The sequence below is a fragment of the Leiobunum rupestre genome, chromosome 10, assembly GCF_980474605.1.
Source record: "Leiobunum rupestre chromosome 10, qqLeiRupe1.1.hap1, whole genome shotgun sequence".
Taxonomy (NCBI): Eukaryota; Metazoa; Arthropoda; class Arachnida; order Opiliones; family Sclerosomatidae; genus Leiobunum; species Leiobunum rupestre.
In genome coordinates, this window is record NC_143393.1 from 6,701,175 (window position 1) to 6,725,054 (window position 23,880).

General features: G+C 35.6%; 1 protein-coding gene across 2 annotated transcripts in view; it reads right to left on the reverse strand.

The window, feature by feature from the left end:
- LOC149923464 (uncharacterized) overlaps positions 1-2,396 on the reverse strand; it is a 41,520-nt gene extending 39,124 nt beyond the window's left edge. Inside the window, exon 1 of one of the 2 annotated variants that reach the window (XM_090160978.1) lies at positions 2,066-2,396. In XM_090160978.1, coding sequence (XP_090017104.1) covers positions 2,066-2,134 — 69 coding nt within the window. In that variant the 5' untranslated portion in view covers positions 2,135-2,396. The remainder of the gene's footprint in view (positions 1-2,065) is intronic. The other variant, XM_090160977.1, reaches the window with a different exon arrangement.
- Between the last annotated feature and the right edge of the window lie 21,484 nt (positions 2,397-23,880).

A 23,880-nucleotide genomic window follows, 5' to 3' on the forward strand; every position in this document is an offset into this window, starting at 1 on the left:
CGCGAATAGCTCTCAGTAAAACTTTTGCATGTGTAGAATAGGAAGTGTCACACTTATGTAATAATATTATACACTTATGATTTCTATTTATCGATGTTATGAGTAGTTAATTTAGATACTGCGTCACGAAGTCTACCCCACCTCAAAAGGAAAACCATACATTCCAAATGATTGGTTACCCATCCATCACATCCCACAATATGAAAGATTGAAATCTTGAATTTTATCGTTTCAAAATAGCAGTCTGAATAAATATTAAAAAATTATCGCTATAAAACAGGACCTTTTTCCTCCAAATAAATACGATAGTAATACATCTCTGGATTAATTATTTATTTTCTGTATTTTCCCCCAAGAAACATTTCTTAAAAAAGTTTAAAATAGTTTAAAACGTTTGTCCTATTGGACCTAAGATAAAATTAGATTAGGTACCCTGTTTTTAAGTAAACCCGAATGGAACTTCTACGTATTTCGTGACGAATGAGCTACATTAAAACAAGTTCAGCAAGCGCAGCTTTTTGTAAAGAAAGGCTAAGCCGCTTTATCGCTAATATTCTTTTCATTTTTTAGTCTCCATTTAGTAGACAAGTGTTACCTATTTATACTAAAATATATATAAGAAAAAAAAACTTTGGTTTATTGAACCCTGTATGTCATTGTGACGCATATATCCGACGCAAAAATGTCGCAATCACGACCCCAAAAATAAGTCTTCATTTCCAGTTCCGTTTTCTTTTCAATTTCTCTTTGGTCATTTGTAGTGTCCGATTCCTCGACCTGTCGTAACTCCTTTTGTTAGAGTTATTTTTGTTGACAAATGAAAGCTGTAGGTTGCGTCCGTTGGGAAATACAACGGTTATCGGAGTCGTTAGTTTTTAGGTATTAAGGATTATTGTCTAAAAAAGAAATCTCGGTAGAAAAACTAGATTGGTAACCTGGTTTGGAAGCTCTATCGCTATCTAACGGATATCGCTAACCGGATACTTTGTTACAAGGCGGGGGAATTGGTTCAGTCTGTAAAGTACTCTTGGCGCCTTTAATACCGCCGTCCCAAGACTAGTTGACTTACCTTTCTAGATAAGGGTTGACGCGGGTGCGAAAAGCAACCCCTTTTGGCAAACAAACCGTGGCAATTGGTAATTACTGGTCAAACAATGGGGAAAGGTAGGCCACGACAGTTAGCTACGATTGTGTCTAGCGCTTTTCCACGTTTCCACTACTTGTATTCGCACCTCTCGAGGTAAATTATGTCACGTACTAGTTGCAATGTTCTTTGTCTAAAATCAAATTTAAATCCCGCTCATTTTTGTGAACTTGGTTGGAAGTTTTTTTGAAAAATTACAGAGATTAAGAATAAGATTTCGAAGGACACTTTTTCTTTTTCTAAAATCAAATTTAAAACCTGTTAATTTCTATGAACTTGGTTGGAACGTTTCAAAGTTTATTTTAAAGTATAATTACAGAGTTTAAGCTCTAGAGAAAAGATAATCTAGTTTACTTTTAAGTTTAAGAACAATGGTAGTATTTTACGATTCATTTTCTACAATAAACTATTTATACTTCAAAAATATAGTCGTGAACAAATAGGTTTCAATCAAGCGTTAGTTCAAACGCTTATTAACTCGGGTATAGATCGAACCTTTGCGTAAAGCATTCGTCATTTCTGTCATTTTCATGCAAAACTAAGAATCCATTAACGATTTCCCAACGCTGGATAATGATCAAACTCTATTTGTATTTTTCGCAATAATAAACAGAACGTACCCTAACATTACAGCCGTCCTAATAATATTATACTATAATACATACACTCTACATCTGTCGACTCAAATTGACTATATCGACCAAAGTAGTGTGACCTTTAAAAAGCGCGCTTAAACCCCTCAAAATTAGCATTGATGGTCAATTAACACCAAAATTAATGCTGGAACAAGCCATTAGAAATAGGGTAGGTTTGTACGAGAAAAATCAAACGCTGTTCTCTTTCTTATGTAAATATTTTTCCATTAAAACAAGAAGGAGAATGGAGTAAAATCAAATGGAAAAGTAATGTTTTCTCACTTACCAATGCGGCGGTCAGCTGGGCCGTCACAAGAGCCGACAGCAGTACTATTATCGCCGAGGACATAGACATCGTGGCGCGGAGCAGAAGTGGAACGTTTCGATTTACTTAGCTACGCTACTTTCTCTCTCTCTCTCTCTCTGATTGTTCGTTATTTAAACGAGAAATTACTTAAACTAGGATTAGTCAAGTGGTTTTTGACTCCGAATACGGCGATGACTCGGAGAGCAAAAACTGGTAACTTTTGTGGCGTTGTACCTTGGCAGGGGGAGGCAAAACTTTGTCGAGAGCCGCTGCGGGGTCGCTGTGAACGTTTGTCGAGAGTTGAGGGCAGTTTTGACTGTCGTTTTATACTCGCGGGCTGAACGACGTCTTAGGTCACGTGGTTTCCGATCGACCAATCGGGGGAAGCGGAGGCGCTTTCCAATCTACGGCGTTGCGTCCGCGGGAGGGATGGGCTCATTTTTATGCCCGCGGACTTGATTGAAGAGTATATACTAGTCGTTTTTGCACGAGGGTATCCGCTTTCCAGCCCCCCACGCGCGATTTCTATAGGTTACGTTATAAGGTATATCTTCGTCCGCCTTTTTTTCGTTGTAACTTTATCTACTAGAGGGTTATTTTTCGCCTCTTCATTGGACATCTTTTTATTAATTTGTTGGTGCCGCTGCCAGCGAAATACAATAATAACCGCTCTTCAGATATGAGTGATGGTTTTTCGACATCACCTATATTCTATTACTTTTTTGGCTGTCGTGTCGTGCTATTATTTTTTTTGATCAGAATGTTAATTAGTTCTAAATCAATTTAAGTTGATAAAATGCGATTTTCAAATATTATTCATAAAATGAACTCGGATAAAAATGTGTTAAATGTTTTAAGGAAATTATATTTACTGTAAAATTTAATATTTTAAATTTGATTTCTTTGATACGGTTTGAATTTAATAATAATAATACATAATAATAATAATAATAATCAGCTAGGCTAATACCCAAGGCACCACCTTAGTCCTAAGTCATCAAGCTACTTTTAAAGCCATTAATTCAGGTGGCCAGATTTACTTATTATATTATTATTATATTATTATTATTATATTATTATTATATTATTATTATATTATTATTATATTATTATTTTATTATTATTATTATTATTATTATATTATTATTATATTATTACTATATTATTATATTATTATTACTATATTATTATTATTATTATATTATTATTATAATAATATTATTATTATTATTATATTATTACTTTATTATTATATTATTATTATATTATATTTAATTTGGAAGTTAAAAAATTAAATGAGCAGTATATTAATAATTAAAAACAGCGATTTTAATAATTGTTGGGTTATTTAGTACGATCATCAAACTATAATTTTTTTGGGGATATGAAGAAATACTATAATTTTAAAAACATAATAATTTATTTTTCGAATCTGTATTAAAGGCAATATAAGTCGCTAGCTAATTTGGGTCTATGGTGGTGACTAGGGCAGCGGTTCCCAAAAGGTGTTCCACGGAACCCTAGGGTTCCGTGGAAGGATCACAGGGGTTCCGAGAATTCGCAGCGCGGCCATCTTTGTTTGTGTCAAGAGTCTTTTAAGATAAGTAAAAAAATTAGTTGGGGTTCCACCAGAATTAGGTAGATAATTTAGGGTTCCATAGCAAAATAAATTTGGGACCCGCTGGACTAGGGTATTAACCTAACTGATTATTATTAGTTTTATTATTTCACTTAAACTTAATTACTATTAACATAAGTAACGTAATAAACAAAAGTATGGCACAGAACGAAATCGGTTAATGATAGTCTGTCGTGGAGTGATGGCGAAATAGGGAGTTTCCGAACAGGACACTCGCCCCTTCCTACTCTTTCCGTTGGCAAAATAGTTGGTTAGTTTGATGGCGAGAAATACGAACGTACACGCGTTTAGGTTTGGACTTCGAAAATAACTAACTTCTGAAATTTAGCCAGTTTTTATAATAGTTATTTTTATCTTCCGATTCAATAATTCATCATTATTTTCCAAAAGTAAGCGTTATTTACACTTTTGAAAGCATTTCAATCTTCAATAGGCCTTGGCTGGTCCGTCGAAAAGGCTGCCAGCGGATTGTCGGTGATTTTCCGTTCATCCTCCAAATACTAGAAGCAGTTCGCGGAGAGTTGTCAGTCCATCGGTACCTAATGGTTTACGTTGTCATTGGCGAAACCGACTATCATAAAACAATTTGCATTGGGTGTCATACTTATGTTTATTATGTTACTTATGCTATTATATTTTAATAACAATGATAAGTTTGTGTAAGCGTAATTGTTAATAAACGCTGTAATAAATTTCCAAAAAGAGCGCTGAACAAATCTGACCTATATTTGACCTAAAAACGCCTGTAGAAGTGTTCTTCACGCGATACTCCGACGTTTTGGCAGAAGTCCACATTTAGGCTGAAAAGAGAAACTTTCATTTTCTAATTCGTAATTTTCGAAGGAAGCCCAAAATTAGAAGTGAAATTAGAAACATTCTTATCAGATTAAGTCAACTCTGAATTATTAGGGATGAAACGAAACTTTGGCCAGAGCGTCCGAATGATTAAGCATTCTCCCTGGAGGACCCAATAAACTATTTGGATGAGAATAGGACGCAGTTGGACCACGTGGGTTGTAGTCGGAGACGGCCAATTTTTCACGCGCTTCACCGTGACCCGTTCGAAGTTGGCCGGATATGCCGATCTCGCTCGAAAGAAGGTGTTAAAAAGTTTTCATTATCACCGCGCAGACGGCATCCGGGCGGCAAGAAGCGAGCGGCGCCCCCTGGCGGGAGGCGGATTAGTGGCCGTTAAGCTCTCCTCGAGTCGTTCAGCGACAATTGTTGTTGCAGCCCCTAGTCTCGATTTTTACTCGCCAAGTAGGTTTTTATCTTTGGCTCGCCTTTCTCTCTAGCGATAAATACGGAGCCAAGGCTTAAGAAAATTTATTCGAGGCGAGCCTAATCTGATAGCGTCGATAAAGTCGTTGTATCTGTTTCGCGGCTTCGCGTTGAAGCGTCAGGTGACACCGTTTACAACAATATATTGTTTGATTTCGCACCTGTGACGGGCGGAGATTTCGCCTTACGTTTGACTCTTACCAAAATCTACGGATTCAATTTCCTCCGTTAGGATTTTATGCCATTTCATATGGTTATGACCTCGGTTATACCTCTCCCATATGGGTCAAGACATTTATTGAATTTTAGCACCAAGAGTTATATCGAAATACTTTAAGTTAAGAAAACCAATAAACTATGGAATTGGTATTAGCAAAAATGTATTTATTTTTATTGCCTAAGCCCTAAACAAATTTGAAGCCATTAAATCTAGGGATGCACCGATATATCGCCCTATTTTTCTAATATCGGTATCGGCCAATATCAGCTTACGTGAAGCCGATACCGGTATTAGAAAAATTATTTCAGAAAAACATTTAAAAATAAGAAAATTCTCGATTAACTAGCTGATGATAATATTTTATTTGATTGGCTACGCCACGTACGCCAGACTTTTTTTAGACAGGGGGGTTACGAGTATAAACAAATGAAAAACAACGATATTCGATTTGTGATAGAAAATTTGTATCACGTAAAATGAAAAGAAACATATTCGGATATGCGCTTGAAAACTTTTTTTCATGAAAAATTAGAATAAAATGGTATGATGATTTGATCCTTTTTGCTCATACGGTTATGATAGATAACTTTGTTAATATCGGTCACGAATAGTCAATATATTGGCCGACTGATATTTCGGGTGTAGACATATTGTGCATCTCTATATTAAAAAAATTCTGGCTATTTTAATTTTTAATTAGCTTTATTTAGTTTTTTACTCGAAGATCTATTTGGTCCGAGATTCGCGTCTTTATGTTTACTCGAAAATCTATTGGTACGAGTTATTTGTAAATTTTTTAATTTCTTCAAATTTCTTTAGTGTTAAGCTTTTTTGTCCCTTCAATACATGATGGACTATTCTAATTATTCAAGTATTTTATCACTTTTTGTAATGCAGTTTATAGGTGGTTCTTAACATTCATGGTAAATTAGACCACGGATAGTCTCAACATTATAAGTCGCTCGATGACTTGGGCCTAATGTATTGCCTTGGGTATTAGCCTATAGCTGATTATTATTATTATTATTATAGTCATTTTAAATATATATATTCTTGTTTTAGGCTGTAAAATTTCAATATTATTAAATTTCCGCCTTCCCATATGCTTGCCAATTGTCATATGTTTAAAATTATCAGTAACGAATGTCAGTAATTGTAACCAAAATATTATTTTAATACTATATTTACCACTAAAATGTAACAAGCAATTATTTTAAAAAAATAATATAATTGTTCAAATTTTCCATTTTCAACCACGCCCTTATTCGGAGCGACACCTAGGGGCGCTTTCAGTGACTAATATGATCATTTAAATATTTGTCAGAATACAAAATAAACGTGTCGTTAAATTTTTGGGACAATAGAGTTAAGTTGCCAGTAACAATAATCGCGCAATAACGTGTTTGTTTTGGAACAAACGTTCTTATTGAAACGGGTAATCGAATGGGGGCGTGTCATCAACATACAATCGCGTATTGATCCCGTCACTCATTTTGACAGCTAGTCGCCTCCCCTTTTAGTACTGTCTAGTACTCCGCTGAACTTACATATCTGTATTGGCGTGGACGAAATAAATTTGCTTATAACAGCTGGCTCGGTAATTTGGGCAGCGTTAAGATGGCCGATTATTGGGAAAGTTTATGGTGGTGTTTGCCTCTAAATCCTTCCTCCCCGGAGTGATGGGAGAGGAGATCCGGATATCCGGAAGTGGAGGAGTATCAGCGGGAGAGATAAAACGGAGTCATGGCCGCTTTTATAGTCGAGACGGAATATGGCTTAATTAAAACCGCTTCGGAGAAAACTGAAGGATTTGTTTCACATGTTCAATACCATTTTTAGCCGTGATGCAATTGTGAATTTCACACCCGGATATATCTCCGCGTACAAATTAGCTTATTTAGACTTGGAGAAGAGAAGGGGTTCCTGGAGGGGAAAATATAATACCAAGAGCATAGGCGATAGGTACCCGAGCGCGGGACAAGGGGAAGGCAGAGGGCGGTAATTTTTGGTCGGACCTAGGACTTTAGTAGCATCTAGCGGTGGATAAATTTATTAAAAAATTCGAATTAGTCGTCTGCACATTTGGAAGACGTTTTTAGATCACACAAGGCTTAGGAATGCCCAATGGTCTTTTACGCGTTAGTTTAAAAATTAATACTTTTACAATTAATTCATTATTATGGGAAAGTACTGTTGTTATATAGATTGTAGAAGTGATTCAAGATTCACAAGAATATAACTTTTTATCCAGTACCTAAACCCGGAAAGAGAAATGCTAAGTTAGAACTCGCCCAAAAATCGATTTCTAGTATTAACCGAAACTCCATTACTGCATCAACTTTAAAAAAACATTATGTTTGCAATTTTCAAAAAAGAATAATAATATAGTTCCAAATTCCCCTCAATGGTAGCAGCGTTTAACGAGATTCCGACCAAAAAAAACGTCCCGAGCTATGGTTTTCATATTTTCCCCTCCAGGAACCCCTTCTCTTCTCCAAGATTTATTTCGTTGTGTCGGTTTTGGTTCCTTCATATTCGCTATAAATCATAATGTCACAATCCATAATTTAAAATTGCGCATAATATTCTATTCTGTCTGGTGATAACATTATATTAATGTAATTAATTGAAAAAACTCAAGGTACCCCATACAATCAATTTTAAGAACAACTGTACAGTGCTTTAAAGTTGACGGCACTTGTACATATAAATATTGAAGAATTATTTAAAAATTAAAAACCACTGTATGTACAATAAAATTTAAGTTTTATTAAAACTTAAATTTTATTGTACATACAGTGGCTTTTAATTTTTAAATAATAAAAAAAATTATTCTTCAATATGTACAGTGCTTTTAGTATGGCTAGTTTTTGCTATAGAATATCTTTAGCCATTATAGCCTTAAGTATTTTAGTATTAATTTAATGATATACACCCAATAATTTATTCATGAAGCTATAATAATACCTAAAGCGTTACTTTAGGCCCGGGTTACAACGCGTAGGAGGGTGGTGGCTAGCCCTTCATGCCACGCGAACCAATAGCTCCATACACTAGCTATTACCCTTAACCTAAACAAGTTTTAATGGAAAGGGGAAACCGAAGAACTCGGGGGAAAACCCCTTTAACCAGTGGGGAGATAACTTGCACACTCAACGCCGATGGAGTGGTTCCGACTTTTCACCCAGTGCCATAAGCTGGAATCGAACCCGGCTCCTCTTGCTGCGAGGTGAAATTGTCAACCACTACACCAATGAACTTATTAATATACACCAATGAACTTAATCATATACAACCATGAACTTATTCATATACAACCATGAACTTATTCATATACAACCATGAACTTATTCATATACAACCATGAACTCATTCATATACAACCATGAACTTATTCATATACAACCATGAACTTATTCATATACAACCATGAACTTATTCATATACAACCATGAACTTATTCATATACAACCATGAACTTATTCATATACAACCATAAACTTATTCATATTGTAACGCTCATTTTTAAAAGTGTTATTTAAAGATTAGTGTTATTTAAAACTTATTGCATTTAAAATATTTCCTATTTAGATTAGTGTTATTTAAAACTTATGACATTTAGTTTTTAAGTCCCTTTTATATTTTTCAATTTCTTACGGGTGTCCAAGTCGTAAAAGGGTATCATTAGTATTTTCTCGTAAAATGTATTATTGTTGTCCGTGTATTGCATCGTCTCCCCTCTACATGTGGCTCTCCCCTAACCAGCGTTCGGTGCTGGGAAAGCGCGCACATCTTGACTCATCCATTGTGCGCTATAACCCCTCTCTCTCTCTCTCTCTCTCTCTCTATTGTTGAATACTCGGCGTCGTATCGTAAATGACTTAAAGATGCGCGCTCTCTATTGTACGGCGTTCGGACGTCAATAGTAAACTATTGAAAGAAGCGTTATTTCAAACGGCCACCTTTAAAAATAAAAACTACAACCACGTGTACCCTTCCCGAAAGACACGTGGCGACATGTGGTACCGTCGTGCGACCTTCTTCCTGGGAAAGACACCAGATGATTTCATCTTTCTACTTTTATACACGAACCTTCTACAGCCAATAATCTTCAAGCCAAGCCGCCTACTCCAAGCTACCCTTAACCTTTTAACCTCTCCAATAAGATGCCACCAAATGTCAGTTTCCGTAATTAAACCACGCCTACTGAAATGGTGCTGAACAAAACCAGGGAGTTAGAGAGATTTTATGTCAGACAGAGACAGAGAGATGGAGTGAGTCCTCAGAGGCCTGAGTAAGTCCTCAGGGTCCTGAGTGACGGAAGAGCCGGAGAGCGGACAGAGCCGGAGAGCGGACAGAGCCGGAGAGCGGACAGAGCCGGAGAGCGGACAGAGCCGGAGATCGGACAGAGCCGGAGAGCGGACAGAGCCGGAGAGCGGACAGAGCCGGAGATCGGACAGAGCCGGAGATCGGACAGAGCCGGAGATCGGACAGAGCCGGAGACCGGACAGAGCCAGAGACCGGACAGAGCCAGAGACCGGACAGAGCCAGAGACCGGACAGAGCCAGAGACCGGACAGAGCCAGAGACCGGACAGAGCCGGAGATCGGACAGAGCCAGAGATCGGACAGAGCCAGAGGTCGGACAGAGCCAGAGTTCGGATCGAGCCAGAGGTCGGACAGAGCCCGAGATCGGACAGAGCCAGAGTTCGTACAGAGCCACAATTCGGATCGAGCCAGAGTTCGGATCGAGCCAGAGAGTGGGCCGAGTTAAAGAGAGGACAGAGCCAAAGGGTTAAGGAGACCCAAACGAGCGACGTTGAACGGCACCAGACCGTTTCATCAATCGGTGAGCGAAAGCCACAGGCTTCAAACTATTGTTATAAAGAGAGAGAGCCCGCGTATCCCCCCCCCCGCGAATTTCGTGTTTTTGCATGCTTATTGTTATTATTATTAAGTGTTTAAGTATTTTATTGTTATTTGTATTGTTATTATTATTTTGGTTTATAATATATAAAACCGTTTGGACACCCATACTCTCGTTGTATATTTACCTATATCATACCCCTAGACATTCTTGAACCCGGTTACTTAACGTTAAGGTTGTTTTTCACGAGATTCCTTCTACTTTGCTAACGCTAGGGAAACCAATAGTCACGTTTAATCGTCCTCTAGAAATTAGCGTTGCAATATACAACCATGAACTTATTCATATACACCCATGAACTTATTCATATACACCCATCAAGTTATTCATATACAACCATGAACTTATTCATATACACCCATGAACTTATTCATATACACCAATGAAGTTATTTATGTACACCAATTTCTATAATCTCTACAAAATTTCAAAGTGCAGCTATGGTGTTATCAAGAATGTGTTTATTTAAAGTAAGGGAGTTAAGGCATTTTCCACGAGACGGGGGGGGGGAGAGATACGTCCCCCACGTCTGCTTCAATCACGTCGGAAAACGCCAGTCGTCCTTATTTAGGCTTAGAGCAGCGCTAAAATTATCGTCGCAACGCAGTAGAATTAAATGCATTTTTGCTTTAATTGATAAACATGTTTATGCGCCAAGCGTTTAATTAATAAACGCATTTATGCGATAGGCCTTTAACTTATAAATTTATGTGCTTACGTACCAAACGTTTTACAGATAAACTCGATTTGCCACCACGCGTGAATCTATAAGTGTATAATAATAAATAATAATAATTAATAATAATCAGCTAGGCTAATAGTTTAGGCCTAAGTCATCAAGCGACTTTTAAAGCCATTAATTCAGGATAAATTGCGTAGGAGGGTATGTAATATTGTTACATAAGTGTGACACTTCCAATTCTTCGCATGCAAATGTTTTACTGAGAGATATTCACAAGACAGAGTGCATTACGGGCTTCGTCACCATTTTGCCTTTGACAGCGCCTCGCTAGGGGGACATTTTCTTCTTGTGATGACGTCATTCCGTTACTAACGATCAGTAAAACTTAACAATATTATAGACTTATGGTGAAACTTTTAAACACATATTCGCGACCAAAACGAATCTAGATGGCACTTGCTTCTCTGAGGTTGCGCCTATGTTCTAGCGTCTGCTACAAACAAATTAAAAAGTCATAAGAAATGTTTTTCCTTAAAACAACTTAACAAAATATAAGCCAACGGTGCAAAAATTATATTAAAATGCGAGTATCAATATTTATGAAGTCCCATTTACGAATAATGATGAGGAAAAACTAATAACGTCTGCTTTAGCCGCTACCTATATCTAGGTTTCAATGGCGAACCAAAGAGGGCGTAGCGATAGTTTGCTATAGCGACTAGAGTTAAATTTTCAAACCCTATTTAAAATTAAGAGTACCTTATTATTCAATATCCACATGTATTACACTGAAAAGATATATTAGCAGAATGTTAATGGTAATGGTAAATGAACTTTCAGAGTATACGAAAATGTCCTGAAATTATGAACCGGTGATAAACAAGTAAACATGGAATATGCAGACGGCTATGCGAAGGGCTTTAGTGGCAAATGAAACATTTCAAAGACAAAAAGTTGAGTCTCTTAACCTACGGTCACACCAGACCTTCAAATCGAGTGTCAGTCGGTTTTATTGCCAGTTTTGACCAATGAAATTTAGAGAAACTCGTTACGAAACCGGGTTTGTCTGTGGCTTTAAATTGCTTATTAGACTGGCTAATATGGGGATTTGGAAACTATACACCTGAATCTTAAACGTATTTTTTTGTGTGTAAAATCTTCAACATGTTTATTTTGTGCGTAAAATCTTAAACGTGTTTATTTGTGTGTGTAAAATCTTCAACATGTTTATTTTTGTGTGTAAAATCTTACACGTGTTTATTTTTGTGTGTAAAATCTTACACGTGTTTATTTTTGTGTGTAAAGTCTTACACGTGTTTATTTTTTAGTATGTGAAATCTTAAGAGTGTTTATTTTGGTGTGTAAAATCAGAAACATGTTTATTTTTTAGTATGTGAAATCTTAAAAGTGTTTATTTTTGTGTGTAAAATCTTAAACAGGTTTATTTTTGTGTGTAAAATCTTAAACATGTTTATTTTTGTGTGTAAAATCTTAAACGTGTTTATTTTTGTGTGTAAAATCTTAAACGTGTTTATTTTTGTGTGTAAAACCTTAAATGTGTTTATTTTGTGTGTAAAATCTTACACGTGTTTATTTTTGTGTGTAAAATCTTACACGTGTTTATTTTTGTGTGTAAAATCTTACACGTGTTTATTTTTGTGTGTAAAATATTACACGTGTTTATTTTTGTGAGTAAAACCTTAAACGTGTTTATTTTGTGTGTAAAATCTTACACGTGTTTATTTTTGTGTGTAAAATCTTACACGTGTTTATTTTTGTGTGTAAAATCTTACACGTGTTTATTTTTGTGTGTAAAATCTTAAACGTGTTTATTTTTGTGTGTAAAGTCTTACACGTGTTTATTTTTTAGTATGTGAAATCTTAAGAGTGTTTATTTTTGTGTGTAAAATCAGAAACATGTTTATTTTTTAGTATGTGAAATCTTAAAAGTGTTTATTTTTGTGTGTAAAATCTTAAACAGGTTTATTTTTGTGTGTAAAATCTTAAACATGTTTATTTTTGTGTGTAAAATCTTAAACGTGTTTATTTTTGTGTGTAAAATCTTAAACGTGTTTATTTTTGTGTGTAAAACCTTAAATGTGTTTATTTTGTGTGTAAAATCTTACACGTGTTTATTTTTGTGTGTAAAATCTTACACGTGTTTATTTTTGTGTGTAAAATCTTACACGTGTTTATTTTTGTGTGTAAAATCTTACACGTGTTTATTTTGTGTGTAAAATATTACACGTGTTTATTTTTGTGAGTAAAACCTTAAACGTGTTTATTTTTGTGTGTAAAACCTTAAACGTGTTTATTTTTGTGTGTAAAATCTTACACGTGTTTATTTTTGTGTGTAAAATCTTACACGTGTTTATTTTTGTGTGTAAAGTCTTACACGTGTTTATTTTTGTGAGTTAAACCTTAAACGTGTTTATTTTTGTGTGTAAAATCTTAAACGTGTTTATTTTTTAGTATGTGAAATCTTAAAAGTGTTTATTTTTGTGTGTAAAATCTTACACGTGTTTATTTTTGTGTTTAAAACCTTAAACGTGTTTATTTTTTAGTATGTGAAATCCTAAAAGTGTTTATTTTTGTGTGTAAAATCTTACACGTGTTTATTTTGGTGTGTAAAACTTTAAACGTGTTTATTTTTGTGTGTAAAATTTTAAAGGTCTTTATTTTTTGTATGTAAAATCTTAAAAGTGTTTATTTTCGTGTTTAAAACCTACAGGTTTTTTCCTGTGTAGAGTGCTAATGTATTTAGTCGAATCCTCGCAACGTTTCGTTGAGCATTCCGGCGTAAGCCTGAAGCGAGGCGATTGAAGCGAGTCACTAAGGTCCTATCAACATTTCACTCGTCTCGATTTTTTCCCCTTTGGCGACTGGAGTAGCTAATGGAACATCGCTATAATTCAATTTCAGCGTATTTGCCTTCTTCTTTTTTGCGAGTAACTCTTAAGCCTCGGTCAGATTTGTTAGAGCAAAGTCTCTTCAGGCGTCTATAAGGAAAGTCAGTTACGGGAATTTCCCGTCCCTCCCAGTAAAAGGACAGACTACCAAAATACGCCACTAAAAGGGGGCCCTTCATTTGCCCAAACCAAATTGTCCCCAATTTTCTCGTCGTTTAGGCTCGATTCGAGATCCAGGTCTGCGGCTGATGGCGCACCCAACGGCGGGGATGGGGTAAAGTCCGCCACGTTCCATCGCGCGACTCCGCTAAGGCGAACGGCGGATTGATCTTGGACTTCTTGGCGCGCGGCGGGGATCTTCGGGAGTTAACAACCGTGTTTCTCGCTACGTTGAACGCGAGATGAAGTCGAAAGGCGAGTTCGCGCTGCCACAATTATGCCGTAGCGCGCAGTGCTTTCAGAGAAACGGAAAACGGAAAATAACAGTCTTCGAATCAATCTTATCCCTGCAGTTTTTCAGTTTTATAAATTTTTCGGTCCTGTCGTCAAAACGGAAAACGGAAAAAACTGATTGCGAACGGACCTATACCCGATTTAAATCTAGGAGCAACAAACACAAGGAGAACGCAGCTAGCCTTTAAACACGCTAACGAAGTTTTGTGTACGAATTTCATTGGACAAGCGTCACGAGCCTTTACGCTGAACGTTTTACGGGCGGGGGGAAGACAATTTCCGAATTTTCCCTTTCCGACGGCAGCAGGCGCTAAAGCGTCTAGCCAATGAAAAACGTATACAAGAAAATCCACGACTTTTGACGGGTTGCGTTCTCCTTGTGTGGGGTGTTGTGTTTGTTGCTCCTAGATTTAAATATTTATTAATTTTTCCGTCCTGTCTTCAAAACGGAAAACGGAAATAACTGATTGTGAACGGGCCTATACCCGATTTAAATATTTGTTCATTTTTCCGCCCGGTCTTCAAAACGGAAAAACGGAAAACGGAAAAACGGATTGCGAAAGGGCCTATACCCGATTTAAATATTTATTAATTTTTCCGCCCAGTCTTCAAAACGGAAAAACGGAAAACGGAAAAACGGATTGCGAAAGGGCCTATACCCGATTTAAATATTTATTAATTTTTCCGCCCGGCCTTCAAAACGGAAAACGGAAAACGGAAATAACTGATTGTGAACGGGCCTATACCCGATTTAAATATTTGTAAATTTTTCCGCCCGGTCTTCAAAACGGAAAAACGGATTGCGAAAGGGCCTATACCCGATTTAAATATTTATTAATTTTCCCGCCCGGCCTTCAAAACGGAAAACGGAAAACGGAAATAACTGATTGTGAACGGGCCTATACCCGATTTAAATATTTGTTAATTTTTCCGCCCGGTCTTCAAAACGGAAAAACGGATTGCGAAAGGGCCTATACCCGATTTAAATATTTATTAATTTTTCCACCCGGTCTTCAAAACGGAAAATGGAAATAACTGATTGTGAACGGGCCTATACCCGATTTAAATATTTGTTAATTTTTCCGCCCGGTCTTCAAAACGGAAAACGGAAAACGGAAATAACTGATTGTGAACGGGCCTATACCCGATTTAAATATTTGTTAATTTTTCCGCCCGGTCTTCAAAACGGAAAAACGGATTGCGAAAGGGCCTATACCCGATTTAAATATTTATTAATTTTTCCGCCCAGTCTTCAAAACGGAAAAACGGAAAACGGAAAAACGGATTGCGAAAGGGCCTATACCCGATTTAAATATTTATTAATTTTTCCGCCTGGTCTTCAAAACGGAAAATGGAAATAACTGATTGTGAACGGGCCTATACCCGATTTAAATATTTGTTAATTTTTCCGCCCTGTCTTCAAAACGGAAAACGGAAAAAACGTAATGCGATGGGGCTTATATCCGTTTTAAATATTTTTTAATTTTTCCGCCCGGTCTTCAAAACGGAAAACTAAAAAAACCGATTGCGAACGGGCTTATATCCGTTTTAAATAATTATTAATTTTTCCGCCTATGGTCTTCAAAATGGAAAACGGAAAAAACAGAATGCGAACGGGCTTATATCCATTTTAAAGATTTATTAATTTTTCCGCAGCGCTATATGGAAACCTTGTAAAAACGGACTTGAAACCAGATTTATATCAAATTTCTAGCTTTATTAATTTTCCGCCCTGCCTTCCGCATTTCTGTCAAAGAAATGGAAACCTGGCAAAAACGGAATGCGAGCTAGGCACATCTCCGTTTTTATTAATTTTTCCGCCCCGAATTCCGCATTGCTGAAAGATTAAACGAAAAGCGGATAAAACTAAATGCGAACCAGGCTTATCTCAGTTTTCACGTTTTACTAACTTTTCCGCCGTACTTTCCGCAATGCTGTCTGAAAAACCGAAAACGTACAAAAACGGAATGTAACCCAGTCTTATTTAAGTTTTTCCGCTTTACTAACTTTTCCACCCTGCCTTCCGCAGTGCTATTCCAAAAACGGAAAACGGTATTAAACTGAATGCAAACGAAGTTTATCTCCGTTATCGAGTTATATTAACTTTTCCGTCGTGCCTTCCGCAGTGCTGTACGGAAAACGGATAAAAACGGAATGCGAACCACGCTTATCTTTGTTTTACAGTTTTATGAATTTTTCCGCGTGCTGCCATAGTAACGGAAAATGGGCCATAACGGAATGCGAACGGGGCTTAACTATATAGCGGACTTGATTATGGTAACTGCGAGGGGAATTCTTATTACCATTATGAGACGCGTAAAAAAACGCGCATCGCAACAGGTAATAAAATTCTAGTTAGACCGTTTTAAAAAGGTCACATCTAATAGCGACTATTTCCTTGACTAAGGAATCCATGGATATTGATTGTTAAAAGAGAACTGATGAAATCATCTTTGGTAGAATGTCAGGCTATGCACGAAGACCCCGGAATAAAGCCCTTTAAGCTGGATAAATTTGAATTTCTTACACTCGGACCAACCAATTCGTGAAATTTCCCCCAAATTGTTGATATTGACATCACCATCATTTATATTCATATTTTTGTTTAGTCATTTAATTTTTATTTATCTCTTTGTTTAGTCATTTAATTTTTATTTATATCTTTGTTTAGTCATTTAATTTTTATTTATCTCTTTGTTTAGTCATTTAATTTTTATTTATATCTTTGTTTAGATTCGTTAGTTTTACTTATCTCTTTGTTTAGATTCGTTAGTTTTACTTATCTCTTTGTTTAGATTCGTTAGTTTTACTTATCTCTTTGTTTAGATTCGTTAGTTTTACTTATATCTTTGTTTAGATTCGTTAGTTTTACTTATCTCTTTGTTTAGATTCGTTAGTTTTACTTATCTCTTTGTTTAGATTCGTTAGTTTTACTTATCTCTTTGTTTAGATTCGTTAGTTTTACTTATCTCTTTGTTTAGATTCGTTAGTTTTACTTATCTCTTTGTTTAGATTCGTTAGTTTTACTTATCTCTTTGTTTAGATTCGTTAGTTTTACTTATCTCTTTGTTTAGATTCGTTAGTTTTACTTATCTCTTTGTTTAGATTCGTTAGTTTTACTTATCTCTTTGTTTAGATTCGTTAGTTTTACTTATCTCTTTGTTTAGATTCGTTAGTTTTACTTATCTCTTTGTTTAGATTCGTTAGTTTTACTTATCTCTTTGTTTAGATTCGTTAGTTTTACTTATATCTTTGTTTAGTGACATCATATTTATTTATCAATTTTTAATCATCACTTTTATTTATCTATTTTTTAGTCATCACTTTTATTTATTTCTTTGTTTAGTCACCTCATTTTTATTTATTTCTTTGTTTAGTCACTTCCTTTTTATTTATATCTTTGTTTAGTCACTTTATTTTTATTTATATCTTAGTTAAGTCACTTCATTTTTATTTATATCATTGTTTAGTCACTTCAGATTTATTTATTTCTTTGTCAAGTCACTTCATTTTTATTTATCTCTTTGTTAAGTCACTTCACATTTATTTATTTCTTTGTCAAGTCACTTCATTTTTATTTATCTCTTTGTTAAGTCACTTCATTTTTATTTATCTCTTTGTTTAGTCACTTCATTTTTATTTATCTCTTTGTTAAGTCACTTCATTTTTATTTATCTCTTTGTTAAGTCACTTCATTTTTATTTATCTCTTTGTTAAGTCACTTCATTTTTATTTATCTCTTTGTTTAGTCACTTCAGATTTATTTATCTCTTTGTTTAGTCACTTCATTTTTATTTATCTTTCTGTTTAGTCACTTCATTTTTATTTATCTTTGTTTAGTCACTTCAGATTTATTTATCTCTTTGTTTAGTCACTTCATTTTTATTTATCTCTTTGTTAAGTCACTTCATTTTTATTTATCTCTTTGTTAAGTCACTTCATTTTTATTTATTTCTTTGTTTAGTCACTTCAGATTTATTTATCTCTTTGTTTAGTCACTTCATTTTTATTTATCTTTCTGTTTAGTCACTTCATTTTTATTTATCTTTGTTTAGTCACTTCAGATTTATTTATCTCTTTGTTTAGTCACTTCATTTTTATTTATCTCTTTGTTAAGTCACTTCATTTTTATTTATCTCTTTGTTAAGTCACTTCATTTTTATTTATCTCTTTGTTTAGTCACTTCAGATTTATTTATCTCTTTGTTTAGTCACTTCATTTTTATTTATCTTTCTGTTTAGTCACTTCATTTTTATTTATCTTTGTTTAGTCACTTCAGATTTATTTATCTCTTTGTTTAGTCACTTAATTTTTAAGTAAACGAAAAAGAAAAAAAATGACAAATGTGATGACGCCAATTTGGACGAATTTTTCATGACTATTCTGTCATAAGACGGAGAATAGTTAGCAAACGAATTCTCCACAAATTCCACTCAGCGCAAGTTGTAATTGTTAGTTGTATAAAATGTTTTTAGATATTTGTCGTAATAGAACTTTTTTCTCGATCAATTCTAATAAGGGAAATCCGTAGAAAAATCAATTTATTATCTGTATAGTCTGTGGTGAATATCGTAAAAAACCAAAATAGATATTTTTCCTGATGGTTTTCGAGCTATCTGAATATCAGGCAGCCGTTCGCGTTCTCATAACACGGATAAATCACTTTACCAGACACGTACCCAGCTTCCGGGTAAAAAGAATATTAGCCATTCGTAGCAGTTTAGTTTTGAGCCGTGTCAAAATATTGGAGCGCCACGCTCTAAAGTATTGGTCTTATTCTATTTTATACTCATCCGAAAAGTTTTGTTCTTCATATCATATTCTTTTGAAGATCAACAATCAAAAACGAAAGCTCTTAGAACTTTTTTTTTCAATCCGCGAAGATCCTTAACAAGAAATCGAATTTTGCACCGACACCGAAATTGAATCGTAGATTGTCGAAAAATGTTGCGCGCGTTACAATGTACCCTGTACTCTTTCAAAGTCGTTATGGGGATTGTTTAGAATACGGCGGCTGCTTACGAACTACACGATTGTATTAGTGCTTTCACGTCTACTTCCTGGCGCTCGACAAATAAATAGAACGACTCTGGGATAGTCGGTTGACGTTTCAATTTATCTCAAATTAGATTCACATTTAATTTTCATATCCGATATTTTATTGGATTCTCTAGAAGCCAAGGGCTAGTCAAAAATAAAGGTAAAACCAGGGTTTATAGGTAAAACTAGTGTTGTTAATTTTCCGGAAAAATAAAATGCGGAAAAATTTCCAAAAAATTTTTCACAAATCGGAAAAATAAAAAATTGGAACATAAATTACTTTTTAAGGGTTTATATGTTTTTAACTTTTTATCGATATAAAATGTCTAATATAAGTAAACATACTACAAAACATTAATAGTGTTACATTGTTAATCAGTTTAAACTAGTCTCGAGGTTTGGTTTTTACTTTCAGATTCGAAAATGCCATTTTATTTAAATTTGCAAACAATATGTTAGACTAATCGTGGAATGAATTGTTTTTTAATTTTTTTCGGAAAATAACGGAAAATTATCCGGAAAAAAGGCCTCGGTCATTTTCCGGAACATTTTCCGAGCGGGAATTTTTCCGCAGAAAATTTTCCGAAATCAGGGTTGCCACCTTACCTGAAAAAACCTGTAAAAGTCAGGCGTTATTTAAGAACTAGTAGAACAGTCGGGGAAAGTAATTTGGGTTGCATATGGACAAGTCACTAAACTAAAAGCTTGTCGAGGTTAACGGTAATAGTAAGTGTCGGGTTGGCTCTCGTGGCATGCAGGCCCCCACCATCCTACGAATTGTAACCCGGCCACCTGAATTAATAGCTGTAAAAGTCGCTCGATGACTTGGGACTAAGCATAGCTGATTATTATTGTGACCGCTTTTGTTATTATGAGCGAAATTGAGCTGCAAAATGTTAGAGGAACGCCAATTTCAGCGCTCAAAAAATAGCGAAAAGGGAGGAGCTCTTATTTTACCTCTCAAAAAAGATCGAATAGAGAGAAGCGTTTATTTTAACTCTCAAAAATGCGTGAGCGTGAGCGGATATTAGGCCAGTGAGTGCGAGTTGTGAGTGAGGTGAGCGGCTCTTTGACGAAAATGCCCAACACTGGTTAAAAATAGCTCAATTTTGTCCGAAAACATATCAGGAAAAACCTGGCAAATTGAATATGGAAAAATGTGGTAGCTCTGAAAGGGCTATACTGGTTTGTAGGAACAAATTAGGGTACGCACTTGACGTCATGTTTTTAATTGTTTTCATATCTTCAGAATTTTATAAAAAAAAATGAACAAAAAATTAAAATATAAAATGTTTATTTTGAGACCGAGCTTTATTGGTATAATCGTAGCAAACGCACTAGAAACTACGAAATTCCTCTGGCGACTCCAGCACTCGCTGCTAGCTTGGATTAATTAAAAGCGCACTTAGGATATACCGCAGAGGTAGTTTCCGAACTTGTAAACGTCAGCCCCGTTTTTACCCCCTTTTAACGCGGCAAACGGAAATAGAATTCGAGTTGAACCGCCATCTTTCGAATAATGATAGCGCTATAATATAATCGGATGTGGAGCGCTTTTGAAAATTTTCGATCCGTTAGGTTATAGGTCTCTGATTAATTAAATCTAATGGAGAAAAAAATTAAATGCAAAATTTTTTTCAGTGTAGAGTGTCAATTTAGAGGGAACTTTCAAATCATTAAGTGAATTCAAAGCTAATCCTTAAATTTGACTTTGGTTTTAATAGCTTTTCCGTACTTGATAAACTTTACTTTTGGATGCTTCTTCAGGTACCACTATTTATAAATTAATTGGGTTTTTGTACCTTTGGTGAGATTTTCATAGCTTTTCTTTTTGATGAGAGATCTGAGAGTTCATTGAGATCTGATTTTGAATGTTTATCGAAGCGAATTTCCTCCAATTAAAATTATCAACAGCACCATTTAAAATAAAGGATTATATAATTAGCGAATAAGTAGAAAAGTCCATTAAGAAAAGGGATAATAAAGCTAAGCCCTACAAATTTGAAGAAATTTAAAAACCTACTAATAGCTCGTACCGATAGATCTTCGAGCGAACAAAAGGACGTGAAACTCGGACCAAATAGATCTTCGAGTGAAAAACTAAATTAAATTAAATAATTTAATTTTAAAATTTTTCATATTTAGGTTTAGTTTCTCTATTCGGTGTTATAGTCGAAGGCAGCTTTCCCGCACGGTACTGACGAGTCCCAAATTGGACGAAACCGGTCTACCGTTGGAATTTCTGGCTATTTTATTTAATTTAATTTAGTTTTTCACTGGAAGATCTATTTGGTCCGAGTTTCGCGTTTTTGTTTGCTCGAAGACCTATCGGTACGAGCTATTAGTAAGTTTTTAAATTTCTTCAAATTTGTAGGGTTTAGCTTTATTATCCCTTTTCATAATGGACTTTTCTACTTATTCGCTAATTATATAATCCTTTACAATGCAGTCCATAGGTGGCTCCTTTTAACTTACCATTTAAAATAGTTTAACATAAGAGTTTAAGCATCATGCGCTAAAGGCATAAAGCCATAAATTTATCACAACATCTATAATATTATGAATTTGGTTAAAATTAGAATAATCCAAGGCTTAACATATTTGCTAGTTGATATCCATATTTCGATATAATTGAATAGCTTACCTGACGATAAATCGTCATAACCAATTTCTTTAACATCCTTTGATGGATTAATGCCTAATATTTCATAGGTACAACTCGAAATTAATAACAAAAATATACGAAATAAACATCCATCTTAATGGGGAACGGTCAAGCTTTAACCAGTTAGATAGCCCTATAGCCCGTTAAAAACTAAAAATTATGGCGAAAACCGCATCAAAAAATATTAAGCGGTTAATTTTTAATAAAGTTAAGATATTTCGGGAAATTGAAAAGCGCGCGTTCGCCGCGACACCTGGTGAGAAATCGGTGAGACACTCCTTGCTTGATTAAAATTGAAAAACAATATAAAAGCGCGCGCTGCTGAAGACGCGGAAGATTTGGTTTTATTTTGTTTTTTTTTTGGCACGCGTGGCGCGTTCCAGTTATAACAGACTTAAGCCTAAATTGCGCGATTTCAAAAGTTAGGATAGTCCGCAAATCACTCACTAAGGTGCTGCTGGCGAGACATCTTCAGATGGCGGCGAAAATTCAAACACAAATACTTGGCGTTATTTTGCATTTCAACTTTTTAGGCCAAAAACTATTTTTTCAAGACAAAATAAGGTACGTGTAAGTATATTGAACGTCTTGTTGATCTTTTGATACGCAAATAAGGCGATATTTGGAAAATCTTGGTCGTTCCCCTTTAAGATCTAATACGCTAGTTCGCAGACGACTACCCGGCGAAATATAAAGGTCACTTGTGCCGTGGCATTCGGTTTTGTCGATTTCGGCGGCTAGATAGCGTTCAGAACCGTTAGTTTGAATTTTGGGCTCTCTGCGGTATATCCTTAGTGCGCTATAGTCAGGAATCCATAACTCTACTTGGAATGCTTATCGCTGCAGATTTTCGTCTCGATGTGGCTGACGGTTTTTTTTTAAGTTACTATGTGAACTTAACAAACAACAACGTGAGAGGGGAGCGCGTGCAGAGGGGATTTTGTCCCTCGTAGGCGGGGCCAAAGCCGTCAGAGTGATCTTACCATACGCGATACGGCAGGATAAGCATTCCTTAATAGAGGTATGGATTCCTGTCTTAGTCTATATGACTAACAAGGAGAGTACCCGATGTGATTTATTGCCGATTTTGTTCAAAGTCGGGCGTAATGTAGACCTATATGATTCTGAGCGCTATTTCTATAGACTCTTAAACGCGCCTTCCCAATCGACCACCATTACCTTACAGTCTACGGGGAGGGTGATGAAAAACCGGTTTTGAGGGGATGAAATTTCTGCGGTAGAGGGCTTGCTCGTTAGTTGTCTGTACGATAATGGCGGCGCCCAGTAAACGTTTCTAAAAAGAGTGTATAATTTCAGTTCATTTACTTCTGTTAATATGAAATCAAAAAATTTACAAGTTTTCTGAAATGATATTCACAAACAGGACCCTTAAAGGGAATATAACCTGCAAAGCAATCTTTATGGAAGATCCCTTCAATTTTTCCAATTTGCCTGTACAGTGGCGCCAAATATTTCTAAAGCCAAAGGCAAAAGTGGCCAGAGCTGCAAACGTTGGTGTTCCACACCAAATACCTGAGGTTATATTCCCTTTAAACGGAGTTTATGTTAAATCGAAATATTATTTTGTGATTCTGAGCGCTATTTCGATAACTTCGGTTCATTTACTTCTGATACGACATAATTACAATAGAGTTACGTCTTACGGATAGCTATTTGGTATTAAAAAAATTACTAGTTTGTATAATTGACACCTCGACAACTGCGTGGCGCTGCTACAATGGCCGAGTTCTAAAACGCTGTAACTTTCCGATGATTTGGGTTCGTTTACTTTTCCGAAAAAGGAAAAGAATGGAACGTGCCGTTCTATTCCTGATTCCGTATAAGTAAGACCTTTCATTTATTGGAGCTCAATTACCTAATTTCGCGATATACTCGCTGACTGGGCTAAAATCAACCGCATTGCCCTATAACTTGAGTGTTCTCAATCAGCCAGTAGGTTAGTTTCAAATGAACTATTTT